Source organism: Ornithorhynchus anatinus, chromosome 2 (assembly GCF_004115215.2).
Source record: "Ornithorhynchus anatinus isolate Pmale09 chromosome 2, mOrnAna1.pri.v4, whole genome shotgun sequence".
NCBI lineage: Eukaryota > Metazoa > Chordata > Mammalia > Monotremata > Ornithorhynchidae > Ornithorhynchus > Ornithorhynchus anatinus.
Window position 1 is genome coordinate 104943595 of NC_041729.1, and position 21280 is coordinate 104964874.

The following is a 21280-nucleotide window of genomic DNA, read 5'->3' on the forward strand; positions in this document are numbered from 1 at the left end:
TGGGTGGTAAAGAATGACAATCCTCTCACAGCTTCCTCTGGTCTTACATAAAAGGCTTTCTGCTTGCGCACATTAACAATTAATAATAATAGGAGATCTTCACTGCGTATGGCTGTATTGTACTTTCCCAAGTGCTTAGTACAGTGCTCTGCACACAGTAAGTGCTTAATAAATACGATCGAATGAATGAAAGAATGCTAAGTAGTGGGATTTGTTAAGCACTTATTACGTGCCAAGCACTGTACTCAGTGCTGGGGTGGTTACTAGCAAATCGGGTTGGACAAAGTTCCTGTCCCAGGTGGGGCTCCCAGTCTCAATCCCCGTATTACAGACAAAGTAACGGAGGCAGAGAGAAGTGAAATGATTTGCCCAAGGTCCCACAGTAGACAAGTGGTGGAGCCGGAATTAGAGCCCGTGACCTTCTGACTCCCAGGCCTGTGCTCTATCCACTATGCCATGCTGCTTTTCTACAATCCTTGCACACACCCCTGAAACTAGGGCCAGATCTTTCCCGCCTTACTGCCCTCCCACCCCCAATCGCCCGCAAATACAACACACACGGATACACTAACCCACTTCCAAATGTGCACTCACACTCACACTCACATGCACACAGGCACCCATTACCACAAGCGTGGGCGCGCGCATTAACACACGCGCAAGCACACACTGCTCCGAACCCCTCCGGACCTCAGCCCCCGGTGACTCCCTGGAGCCATGCTGGGCCCCGCAGGCCGAGGCGGGGTTCCAGCTGGGGGGTTGCCCGGGACATTCGATGCCGCCAGGATCAGTCGGACGCGCCACAATTTTCCAGCAGCCGCTAATGCCTCCTCCTCTCCAAACCCTTGGGAAAGGATCCCCTGACATCCAACCCTAATGGTTTCTGGGAGGCAAGAGCTGGTGCCTTACAGACCCGCCTGGACACCAAACCCCCGGGGCCTGACTCCAGGTGCTGACAGGGCCAGGTGAGAAACTCCCGTTGACCTGAGATGGGGTGGGGGGATGGGAGTGTGTGTGTGTTCGTGTGTATGTGTTAGAGAAACTCTGGAGCCCGCATGACGTGCCCCAAGTGAGGGTGGTACGTGAGTCTGTGTGGGTGCTGGCCTCCCTGCGTGTGTCACCTGACTCTGGCCAACTCTAGGTGACGATTGTGGCATTTGTTAAGCACTTACTATGTGCCAGGCACTATACTCGGCGCTCGGGTGAATACGAGCAAATTAAGTCAGACATACTCCCTTTCCCACATGGGCTCACAGTCTTAAAACCCATTTTCCAGATGAGGTAGCTGAGGTACAGTCAAGGGAAGTGAGTTGTCCAAGATCACAGAGCAGACAGGTGGCGGGGCTGGGATTAGAACCCAGGTCCTTCTGTCTCCCAGGCCTGTGGTCTTTCCCCTAGGCCAAGCTGCTTCTCAAGATTCAGGGTCCAAGATCACAGCCTGCTGGCCCTTGGCTTCCTGAGAAAGGAGGGTTTGCTGAGAGAAACGTCCCATTAGATTTGTGCCGTGATGGGCCAGATTGGTCCTCAGAGCCAGCCCCTGCATGGCAGTTCCTATGCAATGGGGGGACCAGATTGAAGAAGACACAGGCCCCATCCTCCAGGGAATTGGTCCTCCGGGCTTGTTGGTCCACCGGCTCACTGGTCCACCAAACTCACTCGTCCTCTGGGCTCGCTGGTCCACCAGGTTTGTTGGTCCACTGGGCTCGCTGGTCCGCCGGGCTCTCTGGTCCCCCTTTGGAATTGTTCAGTCTCCTAGACTTGTCCCTGGAAGGGCCCCGGACCCCGAAGGAACCAACCGCTGTCCCTTCTTTCTCCAGTGGGAATACCAGGAGAGATTCCGAGCCAACGCCATGTGCTCGCCGGGCCCCGAGCACACCTGCACCATCACGGGTCTCCGCCCCAGCACCGGCTATGGCCTCCGGGTCTTCGTCGAGTTCGTCGGGGGCGCAAAAAGCGCTTCCCCTTCAGCGTCATTTAAGACGACGGGTAAGTATGAGGATTTCCCGAGCCCTTGGGAACCCACGTCTCCGACATTGGTCTGCTGTGTGACCTTGGGCAAGCCACTTGGTTTCCCTGGGCCTCAGTTACCTCATCTGTAAAATTGGGCTGCCGGCTCCTGGGACGCTCTGTGGGCGGGCGGGTGAGAGGGTCAGAATCACATGGAGGGGCAAGCCCTGCTCCGGCATCAAGGAAAGGATCAGGGAGAGAAGCAGCATGGCCTAGTGGCAAGAGCACGGGCTTGGGAGTCAGAGTTTGTGGTTCTAATCCTGGCCTGTGTCACTTGTTGACCTTGGGCATGTCACTTCATTTCTCTGTGCCTCAGTTGCCTCATCTGTAAAATGGGGATTAAGAACGTGAACCCCATGTGATTCATTACCATGTATCTACCCCAGTGCTTAGAACAGTGCTCGGCACATAATAAGTGCTTAACAAATGCCATCATTATTATTATTATTCTTTGGATTGTACTTCCTTGGGTCACCCTGGGGCCGGAGAAGGAGCCAGGAGAAGGAACAGGAGATGATCGGTAGCTGCGAGGGCAGCATGGGGGCAAGAGGGGCAGGTCATTTTATCCTTAAGAGGATTCCCGCTCTGAGTATGGAGCCTTTAGATTTTACACAAATCATTTTATCCTCCTAACAACCCTGTGAGGTGAGAAGAGGCAGGGATTCTTACCCCCATTCAGCAGTTGAGAAAACTGAGGTAATAATAATGTAATAATAGTAATAATTGTAGTGATGATGATATTTGCTTTTTTCAATAGTATTTGTTAAACGCTACTATGTGCCGGGCACTGTTCTAAGCACAGGGGTATGTATATACAGTATATTCAGGTTGGACCCAATCTTTGTCCTACAAGTGAGGTTCCCCGTCTAAGTTGGAGGGAGTACAATTTAACCCCCATTTTACCAATGAGGAAACTGAGGCACAGAGAAACAAAGTGGCTTGTCCAAGGTCCCATAGCAGGCAAGCGGCAGCGATGGGATTAGAACCCAGGTCCTCCGACTCCAAGGCCTGTGCTCTTTCCAATAGGCCACGCTGTTTCCCAGAGAGACTAAATGATTCATACAACTGGCCTGGGGCCAAAGGGGGATTCAAACTCAAGTCTCTTGACTCCCTGAACAATGACTTCCCCACTAGGACACACTGCCTTCTCCCCTCAGAGAGAGGGGAGAAGAAGAGGGAGATATTTGTCTACCTTTGATTCTTCAGGCTATCGCAGACCCTCCAGGCTGGGCAACCCGACAGACCCCCAGCTAATCACCCACCTCAGTGCTGAAGCCACTGCTGACCCCATGGTGGGAGTCGGTAAGGTTTGGTTGCTGGACAGGAGGACAGGAGGGTCTGAGATTCGGGGAGCTTTAGGCTTCACTGGCATTGAGGCAACCAAAGCACAGCAAACCCTGTGGTCTTCTCAGCGCCTCTGTCCAGGGTGGGGTGGGGGGTGGGCCCTGGATGGATCTAGACCCTCTGAACTGTTCGGACCACCGCCCCCCCCCCCCCCGACCCGGAATTCAATTTCTAGTGCTCCCACAAAGCAGCGGGTCCTGGGTGTTTCTTCTGAAAGCTGAGACCCCCTTTTCCTCTACTCCTCCTCCCCTCCCCATCGCCCCTACTCAATAGTATTTATTGAGCACTTACTATGTGCAGAGCACTGTATTAAGCGCTTGGAATGTACAATTTGGCAACAGTAGAGACAATCCCTGCCCAATGACGGACTCACACCCACCCTCCGCTCGACCCCCTTCCCCTCCCCACAGCGCTTGTGTATATTTGTACATATTTATTATTCTATTTATTTTATGGAGAAGCAGCGTGGCTCAGTGGAAAGAGCATGGGCTTTGGAGTCAGGGCTCATGAGTTCGAATCCCAGCTCTGCCACTTGTCGGCTGTGTGACTGTGGGCGAGTCACTTAACTTCTCTGTGCCTCAGTTCCCTCATCTGTAAAATGGGGATTAAGACTGTGAGCCCCACGTGGGACAACCTGATTCCCCTATGTCTACCCCAGCGCTTAGAACAGTGCTCGGCACATAGTAAGCGCTTAACAAATACTAACATTATTATTATTATTATTAAATTCTATTTTTCTATTTTGATGCTATTGATGCCTGTCTACTTGTTTTTTTTTGTTTTGCTGTCTGACTCCCCCTTCTAGACTGTGAACCTGTTGTTGGGTAGGGATTTTCTCTATCTGTTGACCAATTGTACTTTCCAAGCACTCAGTACAGTGCTCAGCACCCAGTAAGTGCTCAATAAATACAATTGAATGAAGGAATGAATGAATGAATCTCGGCCATCCTGAGTCCCCAGCAGCATCATGGCCTAGTGGAAAGAACAAGAGACTGGGGAGTCAGGGGACCTGGGTTCTAGGCCTTTTTCTGCCACTTGTCTGCTATGTGATCTTGGGCAAGTCCCTAATTTCTCTCAGTCTCAGTTCCTCGCCTGTAAAATGGGGATTCAATACCCCTTCTCCCTCCTACTTACACTGTGAGCCCCATGTTGGACAGGGAGTGTTTGTGACCTGATTATCTTCTGTCTATTCTAGTGCTTAGTACAGTAGTTGGCACCGAGTAAATGTTTACCAATATTGTTATTATCAGTATTAGTATTCTCACAGCATCTCTAGAGGATGGTTGGGCTGTCGGCTTTCTGATGCCCCCATCTCTTGCTGGATCCCGTTTCACTGGCTCCTGGCCACCAAGCCTCTCCTCTCATCATTAATGGTATTAACTGTGCGCTTACTATGTGCAGAACACTGTACTAAGCGCTTGGGCGGGTACAATACAACAGAATTAACGGACATGTTCCCTGCCCCTAATGAGCTTCCAGTTTAGAGAGACAGATGGAAAACCTCACTGGTCGACTCGGAGACCTTCTTCAGAGGCCTGGGTTTTCCACAGGCACAATCGGACCAACAGGGCTTTGTGCGAGGCAGAACGTCCAGGAGGAGGTTGAAGGGTTTAGAGCCCTTTTATGTGCTCCAACTAAATGGATCTTTTCTTCTGCCTCCAAAGCTGGCGTTCCAGAGAGGCCGGGGATCCCGAAACTGCTTGAGGGGAATAAGAATTCAGTCCAGTGGAAAGAGGCAGAAGACAACGGCAGCAATTTAACCTACCACCTTCTGGAGATCAGGTACTAGCGGCTACGGGGCTCGTAGTCGCCGGATCACCTTACGGCTCCCTAGACCACGGGCCTGGGAGTCAGCAGGTCATGGGTTCTAATCCTGGCTCCGCTTCTTGTCTGCTGTGTGACCTTGGACAAGTCATTTCACTTCCTCCGTGCCTCAGTTACTTCATCTGTAAAATGAGAATTAAGACTGTGAGCCCTATGTGGGACAGAGACTGTGTCCAACCTGATTTGCTTGCATCCACCCCAGTGCTTAGTATGGTGCCTGGCACATACTAAGCGCTTAGCAGATACCACAGTTATGATTATTAGTCTCTGGGCCTGGCTAGACTGGGGCTGGTAAAGGCCTTGAATGGACCACGGACCTCAACCTGGATCTACAACTGAAACTTCTTGCCTGCAGTGGGCAATATGGTGGCCATTCTTATCATCATCATCACGAGTAGTGAACTGTGGGAAGATCACTGTACTGGACACTTACTCTGGGCAGATGGAAAACAGAGTGTATGTGTGTGTACACTGAAGTGTGAGTGACTGGGTGTGTAAGTTCCTTGAAGGTAGGGGCCAAGTCATTTAGTTCTATTGTCCACTCACAAGTGCCCGCAACTGGTAGGCACCTGGAACAGAACTCTGCTCGGTGCTGTAGTTTTTTCTTGTTTTTGTTGTCATCATGGTGTTTGTTAAGTGCTTACTATAATAATAATAATAATGATAATGGTATTGGTTAAGCATTTACTATGTGCCAAGCACTGTTCTATGTGCCAGGCACTATTCTAAGCAGTGGGGTAGATACGAGGAAATGAAGTTAGATGCAGAGTCTGCCCCACGTGGGGTTCATAGTCTTAATCCCCATTTAACAGATGAGGTAACTGAAGCACAGAGAAGTGAATGACTTGCCCAAGGTGACATAGCAGACAAGTGGCAGAGCTGGGATTAGAACCCAGGTCCTTTTCAATCCCAAGCCTGTGCTCTATCCACTTGGCCATGCTGCTTCTCCCGTAGTGTCCATTACACACACTAAGTGCTCAATAAATTCCATTAATGATGCCGATGATGATGTGTCTGTGTGTTGGCGTAAGTGTGAGTCTGTTTCTGTGTGGCTGTGCGTGTTGACGTGTGTCTGTTTGTGTGCTCTGTCAGAACTGCTGTGCACTCCTGGCAAGAAGCTGGGTGGGATTGTCAGCCTTCCCCATCAAGTAACACCTAGAGAGCTCGCAAATGCTTCCCATGCCCGAGCCCGGAGCTTCTGCTGCCGGGACATCTGCAAAGCTCTGACTTGTGCTCTGGTGCCAGCCGCTTTGCCAGCCAGCTGGCTCCAGAGGGAGCCTGGGGGGTGGGGGAGGTGCAGGGATGGGGACCTCTTGGGTCCTCCAGCTTCCCAGAGGCCCAAAACACCAGGACAGGCGAGGTAGAAAACCTTCTTCTTGGAGGGAGAGGAAGATGCTGAAGGTGTGGACAGAATCGGGAATTGAGAAGCAACGTGATCTAGTGGATAGAGCACGGGCCTAGGAGTCAGGAGGACCTGGGTTCTAATCCCAGCCCTGCCACTTTTCTGCTTCTGGGTGACCTTGGGCAAGGCACTTCACTTCTCTGTGCCTCAGTTACCTCATCTGTCAAATGGGGATTGATACTGTGAGGCCCATGTGGGATGTGGAGGGTGTCCAACCTGATTAGCTTGTATCTACCCCAGTGCTTAGTGTAGTGCCTGGAACTTAGTAAGAGCCTAACAAATACCATTAAAAAAATTGGAACTGATGCAGATTCTGGGGGGAGGACCCCAGGGCTTGTAGCCTCCTTCAGGGGAGTTTAATAAGGTAGGATAGGGACTTGCCCTCAAAAGATTGGTTTGAAGTGTTCAAAAGTTTCTGCGCTGAACTAGGGCTCTGAGGATTGTAAAACTATAAGCTTTTCAAGAGCCAAGACCCTGGCTTATTTTTCTGAGCACTCATTGCATTTCTCTCTATACAGTGGATGCCCAATAGGGTACACTATTGAGCTCCTACTGTGTGCCGAGCACTGTATTAAGTAAGCACTCGATCTCATGAACCAGAAGCAAAATCCACGATTCCTGTCCTCAAGGAGTTTACTCAGTGCCTCCTCTACCCATGACAGTGGCTAACGAGTGGAAGGCAATTTGCTACAAGTCAAAACTCTCCCGTGCTGGGCACCAGCAGCGCTGGGAGTCGAGGGCGGAGATTCAAGTTTACCGTGTGGAAGGAGGCAGTGGTAAACCGCCTCCATATTTTTACCATAAAAACTCTATGGATCCACTACCTGCACGAACGTGGTGAAGGTAGGGCGTTCTGGGAGAGTTGTGTTCATGGAGTCACTACGACAGCATAAAAAAAGACAGGACTATATCCATAGCACTGGAAGTAACACTTGGGAGAGACAACAGAGGAAGATTTTTGTCCATGAGTATCTTATAGTCTACTGGGAGAGACAGTAGACGTAAATTGACCTTTAAGCACTTTGATAGTTATCCCAGTCCCCACAGCACTTATGTTCATATCTCCATACTCTCCCATTTCCCCTATCTGGAATTTATTTTAACATCCATCTCCCCCTGTAGACTGTTAGCTCCTTGTGGGTAGGGATCATATCTACCAATTCTACTGTGTTTTACTTTGCCAAGAACCTAGTACAGTGCTCTGCATGAGGAAAGCGCTCGTTAAATACCATTGGCTGACCGATTGATTGACCAATATATGATAGTTACAAGAGCAGAATATAATATATTCTGCCAATATTCAGCCAATATATTATATTAATATAATATATATAGTATATATAATATATATTGTATTATAGGATATAATAGACACAAAAAGATAAATGCACACATATAAATACTTGAAGTGTTGATGAAGCTTATAGGGATGCCGTGAGCAGGATGAAGGGGGATCATTTAAGAAAGCTTCCTGGAGGAAGTGCCTTTTTATTATGATTATGATTATTATTCATTATTATTATTATTATTATTTTTTTATTTGCAATGTGCCAAGCACTGTTCTAAGCTCTGCAGTAGATACATTGTCTTGTATCTACTGTCCCGCATAGAGCTCACAGTCTTAATTCCCATTTTTCAGATGACGGAACTGAGGCATAGAAAAATCATTAACAACAACAATAATAATACTAATTGTGGTACTTGTTAAGTGCTTACTTTGTGCCAAGCACTGTTCTAAACTCAGGGTAGATACAAGTGATTCAGGTTGGACACAGTCCCTGTGCCACATGGGACTCACACTCTTAATCTCCATTTTACAGATAAGGTAATTGAGGCCCAGAGAAGTGAAGTGATTTGCCCAGGGTCACCCGGCAGACAGGTGGCAGAGCCAAGATTAGAAACCATGACCTTCTGACCTCCAGGTCCACGCTACTAAGCCACACTGCAAGTTCTTGACTTGCCCAGGGCCATTCAGCAGACAAGTGGAAGGGTGTGGTTTGGGAAGGGAGAGAAAGGGAGGTGATTGACCAGATCCTTGCACTTACCCAGCTAAACTGTCTGGCCACTGGCATTGCTGGGGTGAGCTCCGAAGTAACTCTAGCAGGGGGTGTTTTGTCGTTGGAACCGTGTACACCCCCACCCTGCTCGGCAGCCTGCTATTGGAACGGTGGTCTACGTGTGTGCAAATCCCTCACTGTCATGTGAATAGAGCATACTCTTGCAAAGACTCTCCACACTTAAGCTGTTTATTTGGGTCTGCGGGATCTCAGCACTCCATTGTGCCACAGTAGCAGGGGTGATCGTAACAGTACACATTCAATCTGTTACTAAATCCCGTCCGTCCCACCTTCACAGTGAGGCTAAAATCCTCCCTTTCCTCTCCATCCACATTGCTGCCACATTAATACAATCACTCGTCCTTTCCCACCTGGATTACTGCATCAGTCTCCTTGCTGACCTCCCAGCCTCCTGTTTCTCCCCACTCCAGTCTATACTTCACTCTGCTGCCCGGATCATCTTTCTACCAAAATGTACAGGACGTGTCCCCCCACCCCCACCCCTCCTCAAAAAACTCCAGCGATTTCCCATCCACCTCCATTTCAAACAAAAATTCCTCACTATTGGCTTTAAAGCTCTTCATCACCTTGCCCACTCCTACCTCACCTCGCTTCTCTCCTCCTACAACCCAGCCCACACACTTGGCTTCTCTAGTGTTAACCTTCTCACCGTGCCTCAATCTCGCCTGTCTTTCCACCGAACCCTGGCCCACATCCTGCCTCTGACCTAGACCGCCTTCCCTCCTCAGATCCGACAGACAATTACTCTCCCTGCCTTCAAAGTCTTATTGAAGGCACATCTTTTCCAAGAGGCCTTCCCTGAATACGCAGCCCCCGCTTTCCTCATGTCCCACTCCCTTCTGCATTGTCTGGACTTGCTCCCTTTGCTCTTCCCCTCTCTAACCCCCACAGCACTTATGTACATATCTATAATTTATTTATTTGTACTGATGCCTGCCTTCTCACCTCTAGACTGTAAGCTCATTGTGGGCAGAGAATATATCTGTTTATTATTATATTATACTTTCCTAAGTGCTTAGTACAGGGCTCTGTATACAGTAAGTGCTCAAAAAATATGATTGAATGAATGAATAAATACTAGTGAGAAGCAGTGTGGCCTAGTGGCAATAGCCTGGGCTCGGGAGTCAGAGGTCGTGGGTTCTAATCCCAACTCTTCCATTTGTCTGCTGTGTGACCTTGGGCAAATCACTTCACTTCTCTGTCCCTCAGTTCCCTCATCTGTGAAATGGGGTTTAAGACTGTGAGCCCTATGTGGGGCAGGGTCAGTGTCTAATCTGATTACCTTGTATCTACCACAGTGCTTAGAATAGTGATTGACCCAAAGTAAGTACTTAACGAATACCATAATTATTATTAATTACTAATAGTATTAGTAGCAGCAGCGGGAGTAGTAATCAATGGTATTTATTGAGTGCTTAGTGTACAAAGAAGTGTCAGCAGTATAGTAGCATTTACTGAGCTCCCACTGGTCCAACGCACTGTACTGTTTGGGCAGTGCAATACAAAGAAATGACACATTGCCTGCTCACAAGGACCTCACGCTCTAAAGAGGGAGACAGACATTAAAAGTTTACAATCAGAATAATCAAAATCAATAATGAATGTACGATTGGAACCCTATACCTGTCTCTTCAAACGCATCTTCACACTGTCATCAGTCAATCAGTATATCGTATTAACTGACTGCTTACTAGGTGCAGGGTCCGGTACTGAGCTCTTGGGAGACTATAATAGAATAGGTAGACAGGTTCCCAGTCCACTGTGAGCTTACTTTCTAGAGGGGGAGACAGACATTAATGGAAAGGGAGACAGACATTAATGGAAATAAAGAAATTACAGAAATATACGTAAGTTCTGTGGGGCTAAGGGAAGGATGAGAAAAGGTGCAAATCCATGTATAAGGGTGACGTGGAAGTGAGTGGTAAACAGTCCATCACCTTGCTCTCTCCTACCTAACCTTGCTTCTCTCCTTCTATAAGTCAGCCTGCACACTTAGCTCCTCTAATGCTAACCTTCTCACCGTGCCTCCATCTCACCTGTCTTGCCTCTGATCCCTGGCCCAACGTCCGTTCAATGGCCTGGAACACCCTCCCTCCTCACATCCTCCAGACAATTCAAAGTCTCCCCCACTTCAAAGTCTTACCGAAGGCACATCTTCTCCAAGAGGCCTTCCCAGACGAATCCCCACTTTTCCTCATCTCCCACTCCATTCTGCATCGCCCTGACTTGCTCCCTTTGCTTCCCCACTCCCTGCCCCAATGCCTATGTATATATCAGTAATTTTATTTATTTGTATTGATGTCTGTTTATTTGTATTGATGTCTGTCTCCCCGGGCTCCGGACTGTGAGCTAGTTATGGGCAGAGAATGTGTCTCCTAACTCTGTTGTAATGTACTCTATCAAGCACTTAGTACAGTGCTCTGCATACAGTAAGCACTTAATAAATACGAGTGAATGAATGAATGAAGAAGACTTAGTCAGGGCTTAGTCAGGGCTTAGCCTCAGCCTCTTGAAAGAGATGTGTCTGTTGAATATAAAGAGGGTGAGCATTCCAGGCCAGAGGAAGGACATGGGTGAGAGGTCAGTGGTGATAAAGTTGAATTAGAGGCACAGAGAGTAGGTTGGCCTTAGAGCTGTAAGTATGCAGGCTGGGCTCTAGGGGTTTCCGTCATGCCACGGGAACGTGTACCTGGCCGGCGAGCGATGGCTTCTCCCTACAACATTCCTCTGCTCTGGCTTTTCCCATAGCAGGAAGGGGTCCAGGAGCCACGCAGCCTGGGCGGTGGTGTTCAACGGCTCGTGCCAAGGGATTTGCACCTGGAAGTCCCAGCACCGCAGTGGCGTATTCCAATTCCGAGCCGCTGCGGCCAACCGACTGGGCCTTGGAGAATACAGCGGCATCAGCGAGGATATTTCCTTGGTAAAAGGTACGCCCCTCTCCCCAGAGACAGGGCCAGGACTGGTCTGGCCACCCTAATTCTGCATTTGCCTATCGGGAGACTAGCCTGGGGACTGCCTAGGTCTTCAGAACTTCCGATCTGGGGTCCCGAAGGCTGGAGTCATCCTCTGGAAACAATCGCAAAATGAATCATCCAAATCAGTCTTGGGGTGGACTGTCATTTGTCAGGACCACAAGGCTGCCTCCTTTCTTTTCCTTCCAAACTCTCCCAGCACCTGGGTTTATTTCCGAGGGTTTTTCTGGCATTATGCTGGCAGCAGCAGCAACCTACGAATGATCTCCACTGGAGAATACAGTCTGCCAGCCCTCTCGGACTCCTCTTACCTCAGCATCCTCTCATCTGGGACAAGCAAGCCCACTGAGCAGTCCTTGGGTTAGAGGTTCACCCTGCCTCTTCTTTTGTGCTTATTTATCAGATGCCTTTGGAGTTCCAGGGGAGAGCGTCATCATCGTTGCCGTGATCAGCGGGCTCTTGGGGGCCGTCTTCCTGTTGACCTTTGGTGAGTAGCAAAAACTGAGGTTTCATTCTCTGTCAGGGTGGTGTGCCGGCCCTGATGAGTTAGGAAAACCTAGGTGAGGACAGGAAGTGCTGAGGAAGAGCACTGGGAGGCTGGGAGCAGCTGCAGAAGCTGGCTTGTTTGGGGTGGCAAGGGGATCAATCAACCTGGTAACGGTTCTCCTCCCCTAGACTGTAAGCTCGTGTGGGCAGGGAATGTCACTGTTTATTGTTGTATTGTACTTTCCCAAGCACTTAGTACAAAGCTGTGCACAGAGTAAGTAGTCAGTAAATATGATTGAATGAATGAATGAATGAATGAATGAATGTGCAGCCTGGCTGAGCAAAGACAGGATATGCCACCTAGATAGGTCTTTCTGACCATGCCCCAAGGTCAGAACATTTGGTGGATTTCAGAAACCCTATTTACTAATTGGGTCAGATCCTCCCTAAATAACCTGATTCTTTGCCCAGTTCCCTGTGCAGTCACTGGGCAATCCCAGTTTTCCTCACCAGCGTGTTCCCAGAAGCTCTGCACCAAGGCCAGCAGGATGGCTCCACGGGGCCAGTGTCCCGACTTTCGGAAGCCCTTGGCTCCCACTCTGTTTTCACCTAACAAAAACCTGCCACTCTGAAGGTTTGGCTGGTGAACCAAGGAAAATGGCCTGGTGCAAATCTGGTGCCAAACCGAGCCAGAGGTAGAAGGTGAAAGGTCAGGTTGGCCAGTGCCTTTGGGCGGGGCGGGTTTGATCTTCACTGTCCCACCACCTGCAGCATGGCATAGTAATGAGAAGCAGTATGGTGTAGTGGATAGAGCATGGGCCTGGGAGTCAGAAGGTCATGGGTTCTAATCCCAGGTTTGCTGCTTGTCTGCTGTGTGATCATGGGCAACTCACTTCATTTCTCTGTGCCTCAGTTCCCTCATCTGTAAAATGAGGATTGAGATTGTGAGCCCTACATGGGACAGGGACTGTGTCCAACCCAATTTGTTAGTATCCAACCCACTGCTTAGAACAATGCCTGGCACAGTAAGCCCTTAACAAAAACCACAATTACTATTATCATTAATTATTAATCAAAAATTGTCCGACATTTCCATCTGCAGGCTAGAGCTTCAGCTCTCGGCTCTGCAGCTCAGCCAAGCATCATGCATTTGGCCCGTTGGCGTCAGCCCTGGCAAGTCTGGGGGAATTAAAAGCTGAGAGAGAACCCACCTGCATCCACATCAGAGATCCTGCCCCATTTTAGCGATTCCCCACCTTGCGGCCCTCCCTGTTAGTTGGGATGGGAGCAGGACTCGGAGGACAGGGAGGAGAAGAAATCTGGGGCAGGGCAAAAGGGGATTGCCCAATTTTGGAGCCGTAGCCAAAGCCAAGGTCCCTTTCCAAGGGCAGGAGGATATTCTTCCCCGGGGGGAGCTGGGGCTTCCTGGAAAGTCACCCTCCGCAGCTGAGCGGGGAAGGAGTGAGTTATTTTCTTTATAAATACCTGTCAGTAAGCTGATAGCCCTGGCTTGTTGGTAGGGAGTGCAGGGGCAGAGGGGCAGACTAGAACGTCCCAGAGGCCTCCTGGGCTGACCCCACATTTTTCCTGAGACCTCTCCATGGACCTTCATCATCCTTCCCGGGCAGTTGGGGTCTGGAGCGGAGGTTCCACCTGGAAGAACCTTCCTCGACCCATTGTGGACGGGAGGAGGGGTTGCCATCCTTCGACCTGGGGGGGCCATAGCCCTGCTGGCCGATCCCCTCAGAGGGCATGTGGGGATTGATGTGACAGGGCCCCCTTGGTGACCGTTCACTGTTGCTCTTTTCCCTGGTAAGTCTGGTACAGGAAGGGGAGGAGCCGAAAGCTGCCTCCATCCAATCCGATGGTTCTCGTCCAGGAAGACAAGGAGCTGGCTGACCTCAGGGGCAGGGACAATGTCGGGCTGGCCAAGGCCTGCTACGCAATTCAGTAAGTACCCCTCTCTCCCTCAAGTGGTCTTGGGGTGGAAGGAAACATTACAGCGCAGCCTAGTGGAAAAAACACAGGCCCGAGAGTCAGAAGATCTGGGTTCTAATTCTGGCTCTGCCACATGTCTGCTGGGTGACTGTGGACAAGTCACTTAACTTCTCTGGGCCTCAGTTATCCCTTCTGTAAAATCGGGATTCAATCCTACTCCCTCGTACTTAGACTGGAGCCCCAGGTGGGACAGAGACTTTGTCCATGGCACATAGTAAGCGCTTAACAAGTACCATAACATATATGTGGGTTGTTCTTTGTACGTGTGTGTGTGTGTGTGTGTATGGTGTGTATACATATATATGCAGATATATGTGTACATGTGTATACACAAACATATATATATATATAATGGCATATATTTCTATAAATATATATTATCAACCCACTCCTCACCTCACGCCCTCTCTCTCGTCAACCTCCATTAGATAGATAGGGGGTTGCCAGGAAGACACACATCCAGGTGGAGAATGCAATTCTGACGAATAACATGTCTTCCCCAGAGTAGGAGAGCCCAAAGAATCTGCTCCCACATGAAGTCCTGCAGCCAGAAACACCAGCAGCTCCCAGAGAGGTTTGGACAGACCCATGAATGAGCAGTCTAGGTTGGGTCAAGGCGGGAAAGTCAGGGATGAACAGGGGAGAGTTAGGGATGTCGGACGGTCCATCGCTAACCAACAAGGTCAAGTCCAGGAGGCCAATCAGCATCCGGTTTCTCCAAGAATTCTGTGGCCCCTGTTGGAGTCGGAGCCCTGGGCTTAGTGGGCTGTGGGGCTGGTCCAGGGTGGGATCCCTTCCGCACAAGCTCTTAGTCCAGGTCATCAATAAAGAAATGAAAATAAAATTGGACCCTTCTACACAGGCTGTTGCCAATCCAGCTGGATGCCCACTTAGTGCCTTCCAGGCCAGATGCCTTAGTTGTCAGTAAGGGGGCCAAAGGGAAAGAAGCGAGTGCCTTTTGGCAGTCAGGGTGGAGCCTGACTCTCGTTTGCCTGGTTGTCAACATAACCAGGATGTTAAATCGGTCTGACCCAAGGTTCCCTTCACACAGCCATTTTATGGCCTTTCTACTCTCTCCCGAGTCCTTCCGGGTTCTCCTGGGTCCCCAGTGTTGGGATTAATCCAGCGGGTCCATCAGCTGGTTTCATCCTGTTCTCAGTGGACCAGCATTCATCTTTATCCAGTCCTCGAGGGTCTCCCCCCATCTTCCCTGAGATCTTGGAAATGCCCCTTTCTCCAAACCTCCCCCCAGTTCTCAGCCTGGATCCTGCTTATTTAACTGCCAACACAGAAACGCCTAATCCTCAGCTTCCAATCAGTCGATCATTTAATTCAATTTATTGAGCACATAGTCTGTGCTCCCCGTCACTCGCTTTCACTTTCCTCCCACTATTCTCCAGCTCATTCCTTTTACTCCTCTCAAGGTAACCAACTAGCTGCATCTTGCTGACTTCTCTCCCACTGTCCACACCCTTCCCCCTGCTTGGAATTCCCTTCTTGCTGAAAATCACCCAACCACATCCCTCCCTAACTGGCAAACTACCTGAAATATCATCTCCACCAAGAGGACCTTTTGAATTATTTTCCACCTTCCTAGTCATATCAGCACCCTTATCATTTATATGTTTAGCCGTTTATTGATTCCATTTATTTATTTATTTTTCTTTGACCTTTGTTATGCATTCACTACTATTTAGGTGCTGACAAAGCTCTTGACTATATACAGTAATAGGCAGTCGGTCTATTAGTCAGTCAGTGGTATTTATTGAACATTTTCACTGTGCAGAGTACTGTACTAAGCACTTGGGAAAGTACAATGCGACAGAATTGGTGGACACCATCCCTGCCCACAAGAAGCTTACAGCCTACAGAGGTAGACAAGCATTAACATGAAAATGAATTTCAGATAGGAAAACCTCAAAGAGCTTACCATTTAATGCACTGTAGCCGGTAGAAACTATGCTTTCCCTCTTTTTTCCATTAAATGTATACAGTTTGTCAACCCGTCTTTCCTATTGTCTAATAAGCTCCTTGAGCACAAGACAAGCCGTTTGTTTTCACAGTGTGCTCCCAAGTAGCTAATACAATGGTCTGCCCAGAGTAGGTGCCCAGTACAGTGCTCTATACTCATTAGCTGTAGGTATCCAGCACAGTGCTCTGCACTGTAGCGTGGCTCAGTGGAAAGAGCACGGGCTTGGGAGTCAGAGGTCATGAGTTCAAATCCCGGCTCTGCCACTTGTCAGCTGTGTGACTGTGGGCAAGTCACTTAACTTCTCTGTGCCTCAGTTACCTCATCTGTAAAATGGGGATTAACTGTGAGCCTCACGTGGGACAACCTGATTACCCTGTATCTACCCCAGCGCTTAGAACAGTGCTCGGCACATAGTAAGCGCTTAACACATACCAACATTATTACTGTAAATAATAGTAATAATAATCATTGACATTTATGTATTCATTTATTAATTTATATCTTGAAATCTATATATATTCTATATATAGATTCTATATATATTGAAATCTTCCAGTTTTCTCCCTCTGCTCGTCTTGGTGTTTGGTCTGGTGGGATGCAGGAGTTCTGGAAGAGCCCAGGCAGGGAAATATCTCTTGGCTGTGGAATGCATAACAGGTGGTGAGCAACAAGGTCATGGCTCCACCACTTGTTTGCTGAATGACCTTGGGCAAATCACTTCATTTCTCTGTGCCTCAGTTCCCTCATCCATAAAATAGGGATTGAAACTGTGAGTCCCACATGCGACAGGGACCTTGTCTAATTCGATTTGCTTGCATCCACCCCAGTGCTTAGTACAGTGCCTGGCACATAGTTAGTGCTTAACAAATGCCATTATTATTAATTGGTGCCATGGCTGTTTTGCAGGACTCTTCCTACCAGGCATGAGATCGAGTGCCTTCCCGCCTTTCCTCGGGACCAACTGACCCTGAAGCTCCTCCTGGGCAGTGGGGCCTTTGGGGAAGTGTATGAAGGGACAGCGTTGGACATCCTGGGCGAAGGCAGCGGGGAGACCAAAGTGGCTGTGAAGGTACTGCAGATGGTGGGGACTCAGTGGAACTCTTGTCTGGGAGAGAGTTGGAGATCCCTGGGATAGAGCCCAGCCTGCCTCAAACCACAGGTCACTTTAGCTCACCTTCCTGGGACTGAGCCAACTTCCCAGAGCCCTCCATACCTGCACTTTCCCCGGGAGTGCTCTACAAAGTGCGAGTAATGATCAGTAAAGCCCTTAGCTAGCCAGGGTATCAATCAATCCCCAATAGAAAGACCACCAACCTAGGAGGCAGGGGTCTTGAGTTCTAATGTCAGCTCCACCACTTGCCTGCTGTGTGACCCTAGGTGAGTCGCTTACCTTTTCTGTGTCTCAGTTTCCTCATCTGTAAGATGGGTATTCACTACCTGCTAACAATAATAATAATAATAATAAATAATTACAATATTTATTAAGCCCTTACTATGTGCCAGGCACTGTACTAAGCACTGAGGTAGATACGGGCAAATAGGGTTGGACACAGTCCCTGTTCTATGTGGAGCTCACAGCCTCAATCCCCATTTTACAGATGAAATAACTCTGGCACAGAGAAGTGAAATGACTTGCCCAAGATCACAAAGCAGACAAGTGGCGGAGCCGACCTTCTGACTCCCAGGCGCATGCTCTATCCACTGTGCCATGCTGCTCTCCCTCCTACTTAGATCGTGACTCCCATCTGAGACAGAGACTGCATCTGACCTGATTATCTTGTATCTATCCCAGTGCTTAGTTCAGTGTTTGACACATAGCACTTTACAGATGTCACAAGTATTAATGATTATAATTAGTCAAGGGAATTGCCATTGGAGAGCACAACGTCCAGAGTGCTCGGCGATGGCTATGCCTGTCTGCGCAATGTCTGCTGCTGGATGCAAGAAATGTTTGGGGATTTGCCAGTGTTAGTGATCTCTGACTCATTAGACAGCTAATGATGACCTCTTTCCTACTACTATGTGAGGGGAGGAAGGGTCAGGTTGAAGCCATGCAGACATGGAATATTTCTCCTTTAGGTTGCATCATTGATTCTTTCATTCATTAATCAGTATTTACTACTAATTCATTATAATTGTGGTATTTTTTAAGCACCTACTCTGTGTCAATCACTGACCTAAGTCCTGGGGTAGATAAAAGATAATTAGGTCCCTTGTGGGGTTCACAGTCCAAGTAAGAGGGAGAACAGGTATTGAATCCCCATTTTGCAGATGAGGGAACTGAGGCTCAGAAAGTGAAGTGACTTGACCAAGGTGGAGCCAGAATTAGAACCTAGGAACGTGCTCTTTCTACTACATCATGCTGCTTTTTTAAGCATATTCTGTGTGCAGAGTGCTGAATTAGGTGCCTATTAGATGCAAGGCACTCCAATCATTCATTCAATTGTATTTATTGAGTGCCTAGTGTGTGCAGAGTAAGAGGAGAGGAGAGAGGAGAGGAGAGGAGGAGAGAGAAGAGGAGATACTGAGCACCTTTATGGGCAAACAAATAAGCAAGCAGATACATTTCTCTGGCAGAGGTAGATGTAATGTTTCAAAGTTCAGCCATCTCCCCCTACAGCATTTACCCCTGTGAAGGAGTTAGCTCACCCTTCGAAGATTTTCGCCCGGATGCTTGGCCCTGCTCCCCTCAGTGCCCTGCAACTAGGAGGTGACATGCCAACCATATGGCATCATCCCTTCCTTTTCCCAAACCTAATTTGGTCAGACGTCCATGTTCCTGAATTACCAAGTGACTGAAAAATCTTGCCTGGCTTACACTTTGGAAAAATACCTTACTACCACTCCTGTTTTCCTGAGCACGACCCCCGGCCCCCAGAGTCCAGGAGGCCCAAAACAATATTCACTGGCCGTCCTGTGAGGAGTTCTATCAAGGTTCAGGTCTAGAACATCTGGCTCCTGGTCCCAATGCTTCTTCTATTTTTAGCTGCTTCCCTTCTTGCTCAAAACTCACCTGTGCTGGGCAGCAGTGGCATGGGAGAGAGTCGAGGGCGGAGACTCAAGTTTGCTGCATGGAAGAAGGCAGTGGTAACCACGTCTGTATTTTTACCAAGAAAACTCTATGGATCCACTACCAGACTGATGGCAGATAGAGGTGGGGCGTTCTGGGAGAGATGTGAGCAGGGAGTCGTTATGGGTTGGAAACAACTTGACAGCATAAGATGTGACAAGACTACAACTTGACAGCATAAGATGTGACAAGACTTCTTGCTTCAGGCGTGGATGTGGAGAGGAGGTGGATGAGGAGGAGCAGGAAGAGGAGGAGGAGGAGGAAAAGGAGGAGGAAAAGGAGGGAAATGTCTCCTGTTAAGTTTATTGGCTTCACAACTTCCTAATCACCCACGCTTTCTGACATGTCTTCTCTCCTCTCCCACTACCCTTCTTCTCGGGGAACCACCACCTTCTCCAGCTTCACTCCCAATCAATCAAACACTGTTACATATTGAACACTTACTGTGTGCAGGGCACTGTACAAAGCACTTGGGAGAGTACAGCACAATAAAGTTGGTAAACACGATTCCTGCCCTCAAGGAGTTTACAGTCTAGTAAGAGAGACAGGGGTTAAAATAAATTACAAATAGGAGAAAAAGCAGAATAGAAGGTAATGTATATGAGTGTTGTGGGACTGGGTGTGGGATGAATATCAAAGTGCTTATGGGGTTCAGGCTCAAGTGCATAGGAGACACAGAGGGGAGGCCTAATACAGTGGGGAAATGAGGGCTTAGGGAAGGCCAATGGGAGGAGATACGATTTTAGTAGGGCTTTGAAGATGGGGAGAGTGGTGGACTGTCGGATATGAAATGGAAGGGAGTCCAGACCGAAAGGCAGATGTGGGCAACAAGTTGTCGGCGAGAGCGAAGAGATAGAGATACAGTGAGTAGGTTGGCATGAGAGGTGGGAAGTAAAAGTGGTGGACTGAGTGATTCCTTCATGTCCCTGCCCTCCAACAAAACTTCTAAAAAAGTTCCACATTCCAGGAGGCAGGCCTGAATTAATCTCTTTTTCCTCCCAGTTGGGCATTCCTCAGTTTAATCTGTTTATCTATCAACTTTATGTTTATCGCTCTCTCTTTTCGCCCTTCAACTATTGTAAACCTACTCTGTCCTGCTACACTGTTAAGTTCCTCAAGAGTAGAGATGACATTTTTTTTCTTCTTCTGTATGCCCTCCAAGTGCCCACTCAATGCTCTGCACCCAGCAGGTGCCTAGTACAATCTCTGAACCCAGCAGTATCCAGTATAGTGCTCCACAATCGGTAGATTCCCATTTCATTCATTCATTCATTTAATCTTATTTACTGAGTGCTTACTGTGTGCAGAGCCCTGTTCTAAGCACTTGGAAAGTACAATTCGGCAACAGAGGCAATTCATTCATTCATTCAATAGTATTTATTGAGCGCTTACTATGTGCAGAGCACTGTACTAAGCGCTTGGGATGAACAAGTCGGCAACAGATCGAGACAGTCCCTGCCGTTTGACGGGCTTACAGTCTAATCGGGGGAGACGGACAGACAAGAACAATGGCAATAAATAGAGTCAAGGGGAAGAACATATCGTAAAAACAATGGCAACTAAATAGAATCAAGAATAGAATCCCTACCCAACAATGGGCTCATGGAAAGGCTTAGTGGATAGAGCACAGGCCAGGGAGTAAGAAGGTCATAGGTTCTAATCCCGGCTCTGCTATTTGCCTGCTGTGTGCCCCTGAGCAAGTCACTTCACTTTTCTATGCCTCAGTTCTGTGAACCCCTGTTGGACAGGGACTGTGTCCAACTTGATTTGTTTGTATCCACCCCAACGCTTAGTACAGTGCCTGGCACATAGTAAGCACTTAAAAAACACCACCATCATTCGGGCCTGGATCAACCTCCCTCTTCATATTTGACAGATGATCACTCTCCCCTCCTTCAAAGCCTTATTGAAGGCACATCTCTTCTAAGAGGCCTCCCCTGACTAAGCCCTCATTTCCTCTTCTCCAACCCCCTTCTGCATCACCCTGATTTGCTCCTTTTACTCACCGTCTCCAGCCCCCCAGCACTTATGTATATATCCATAATTTCTTTATTTTTATTAATATCTGCTTCCCCCTCTAGTCTGTAAGCTTCTTGTGGGCAAGGAATGGGTCTTCCAACTCTGTTA

General features: G+C 48.5%; 1 protein-coding gene across 1 annotated transcript in view; it reads left to right on the forward strand.

Moving 5' to 3' along the window:
• ROS1 (ROS proto-oncogene 1, receptor tyrosine kinase) overlaps positions 1 to 21280 on the forward strand; it is a 121730-nt gene that overhangs the window by 91275 nt on the left and 9175 nt on the right. The window contains exons 36-42 of the mRNA XM_039914597.1: positions 1818 to 1986; positions 5016 to 5133; positions 8237 to 8274; positions 11430 to 11582; positions 12031 to 12114; positions 13931 to 14063; positions 16990 to 17152. Coding sequence (XP_039770531.1) covers positions 1818 to 1986; positions 5016 to 5133; positions 8237 to 8274; positions 11430 to 11582; positions 12031 to 12114; positions 13931 to 14063; positions 16990 to 17152 — 858 coding nt within the window. The remainder of the gene's footprint in view (positions 1 to 1817; positions 1987 to 5015; positions 5134 to 8236; positions 8275 to 11429; positions 11583 to 12030; positions 12115 to 13930; positions 14064 to 16989; positions 17153 to 21280) is intronic.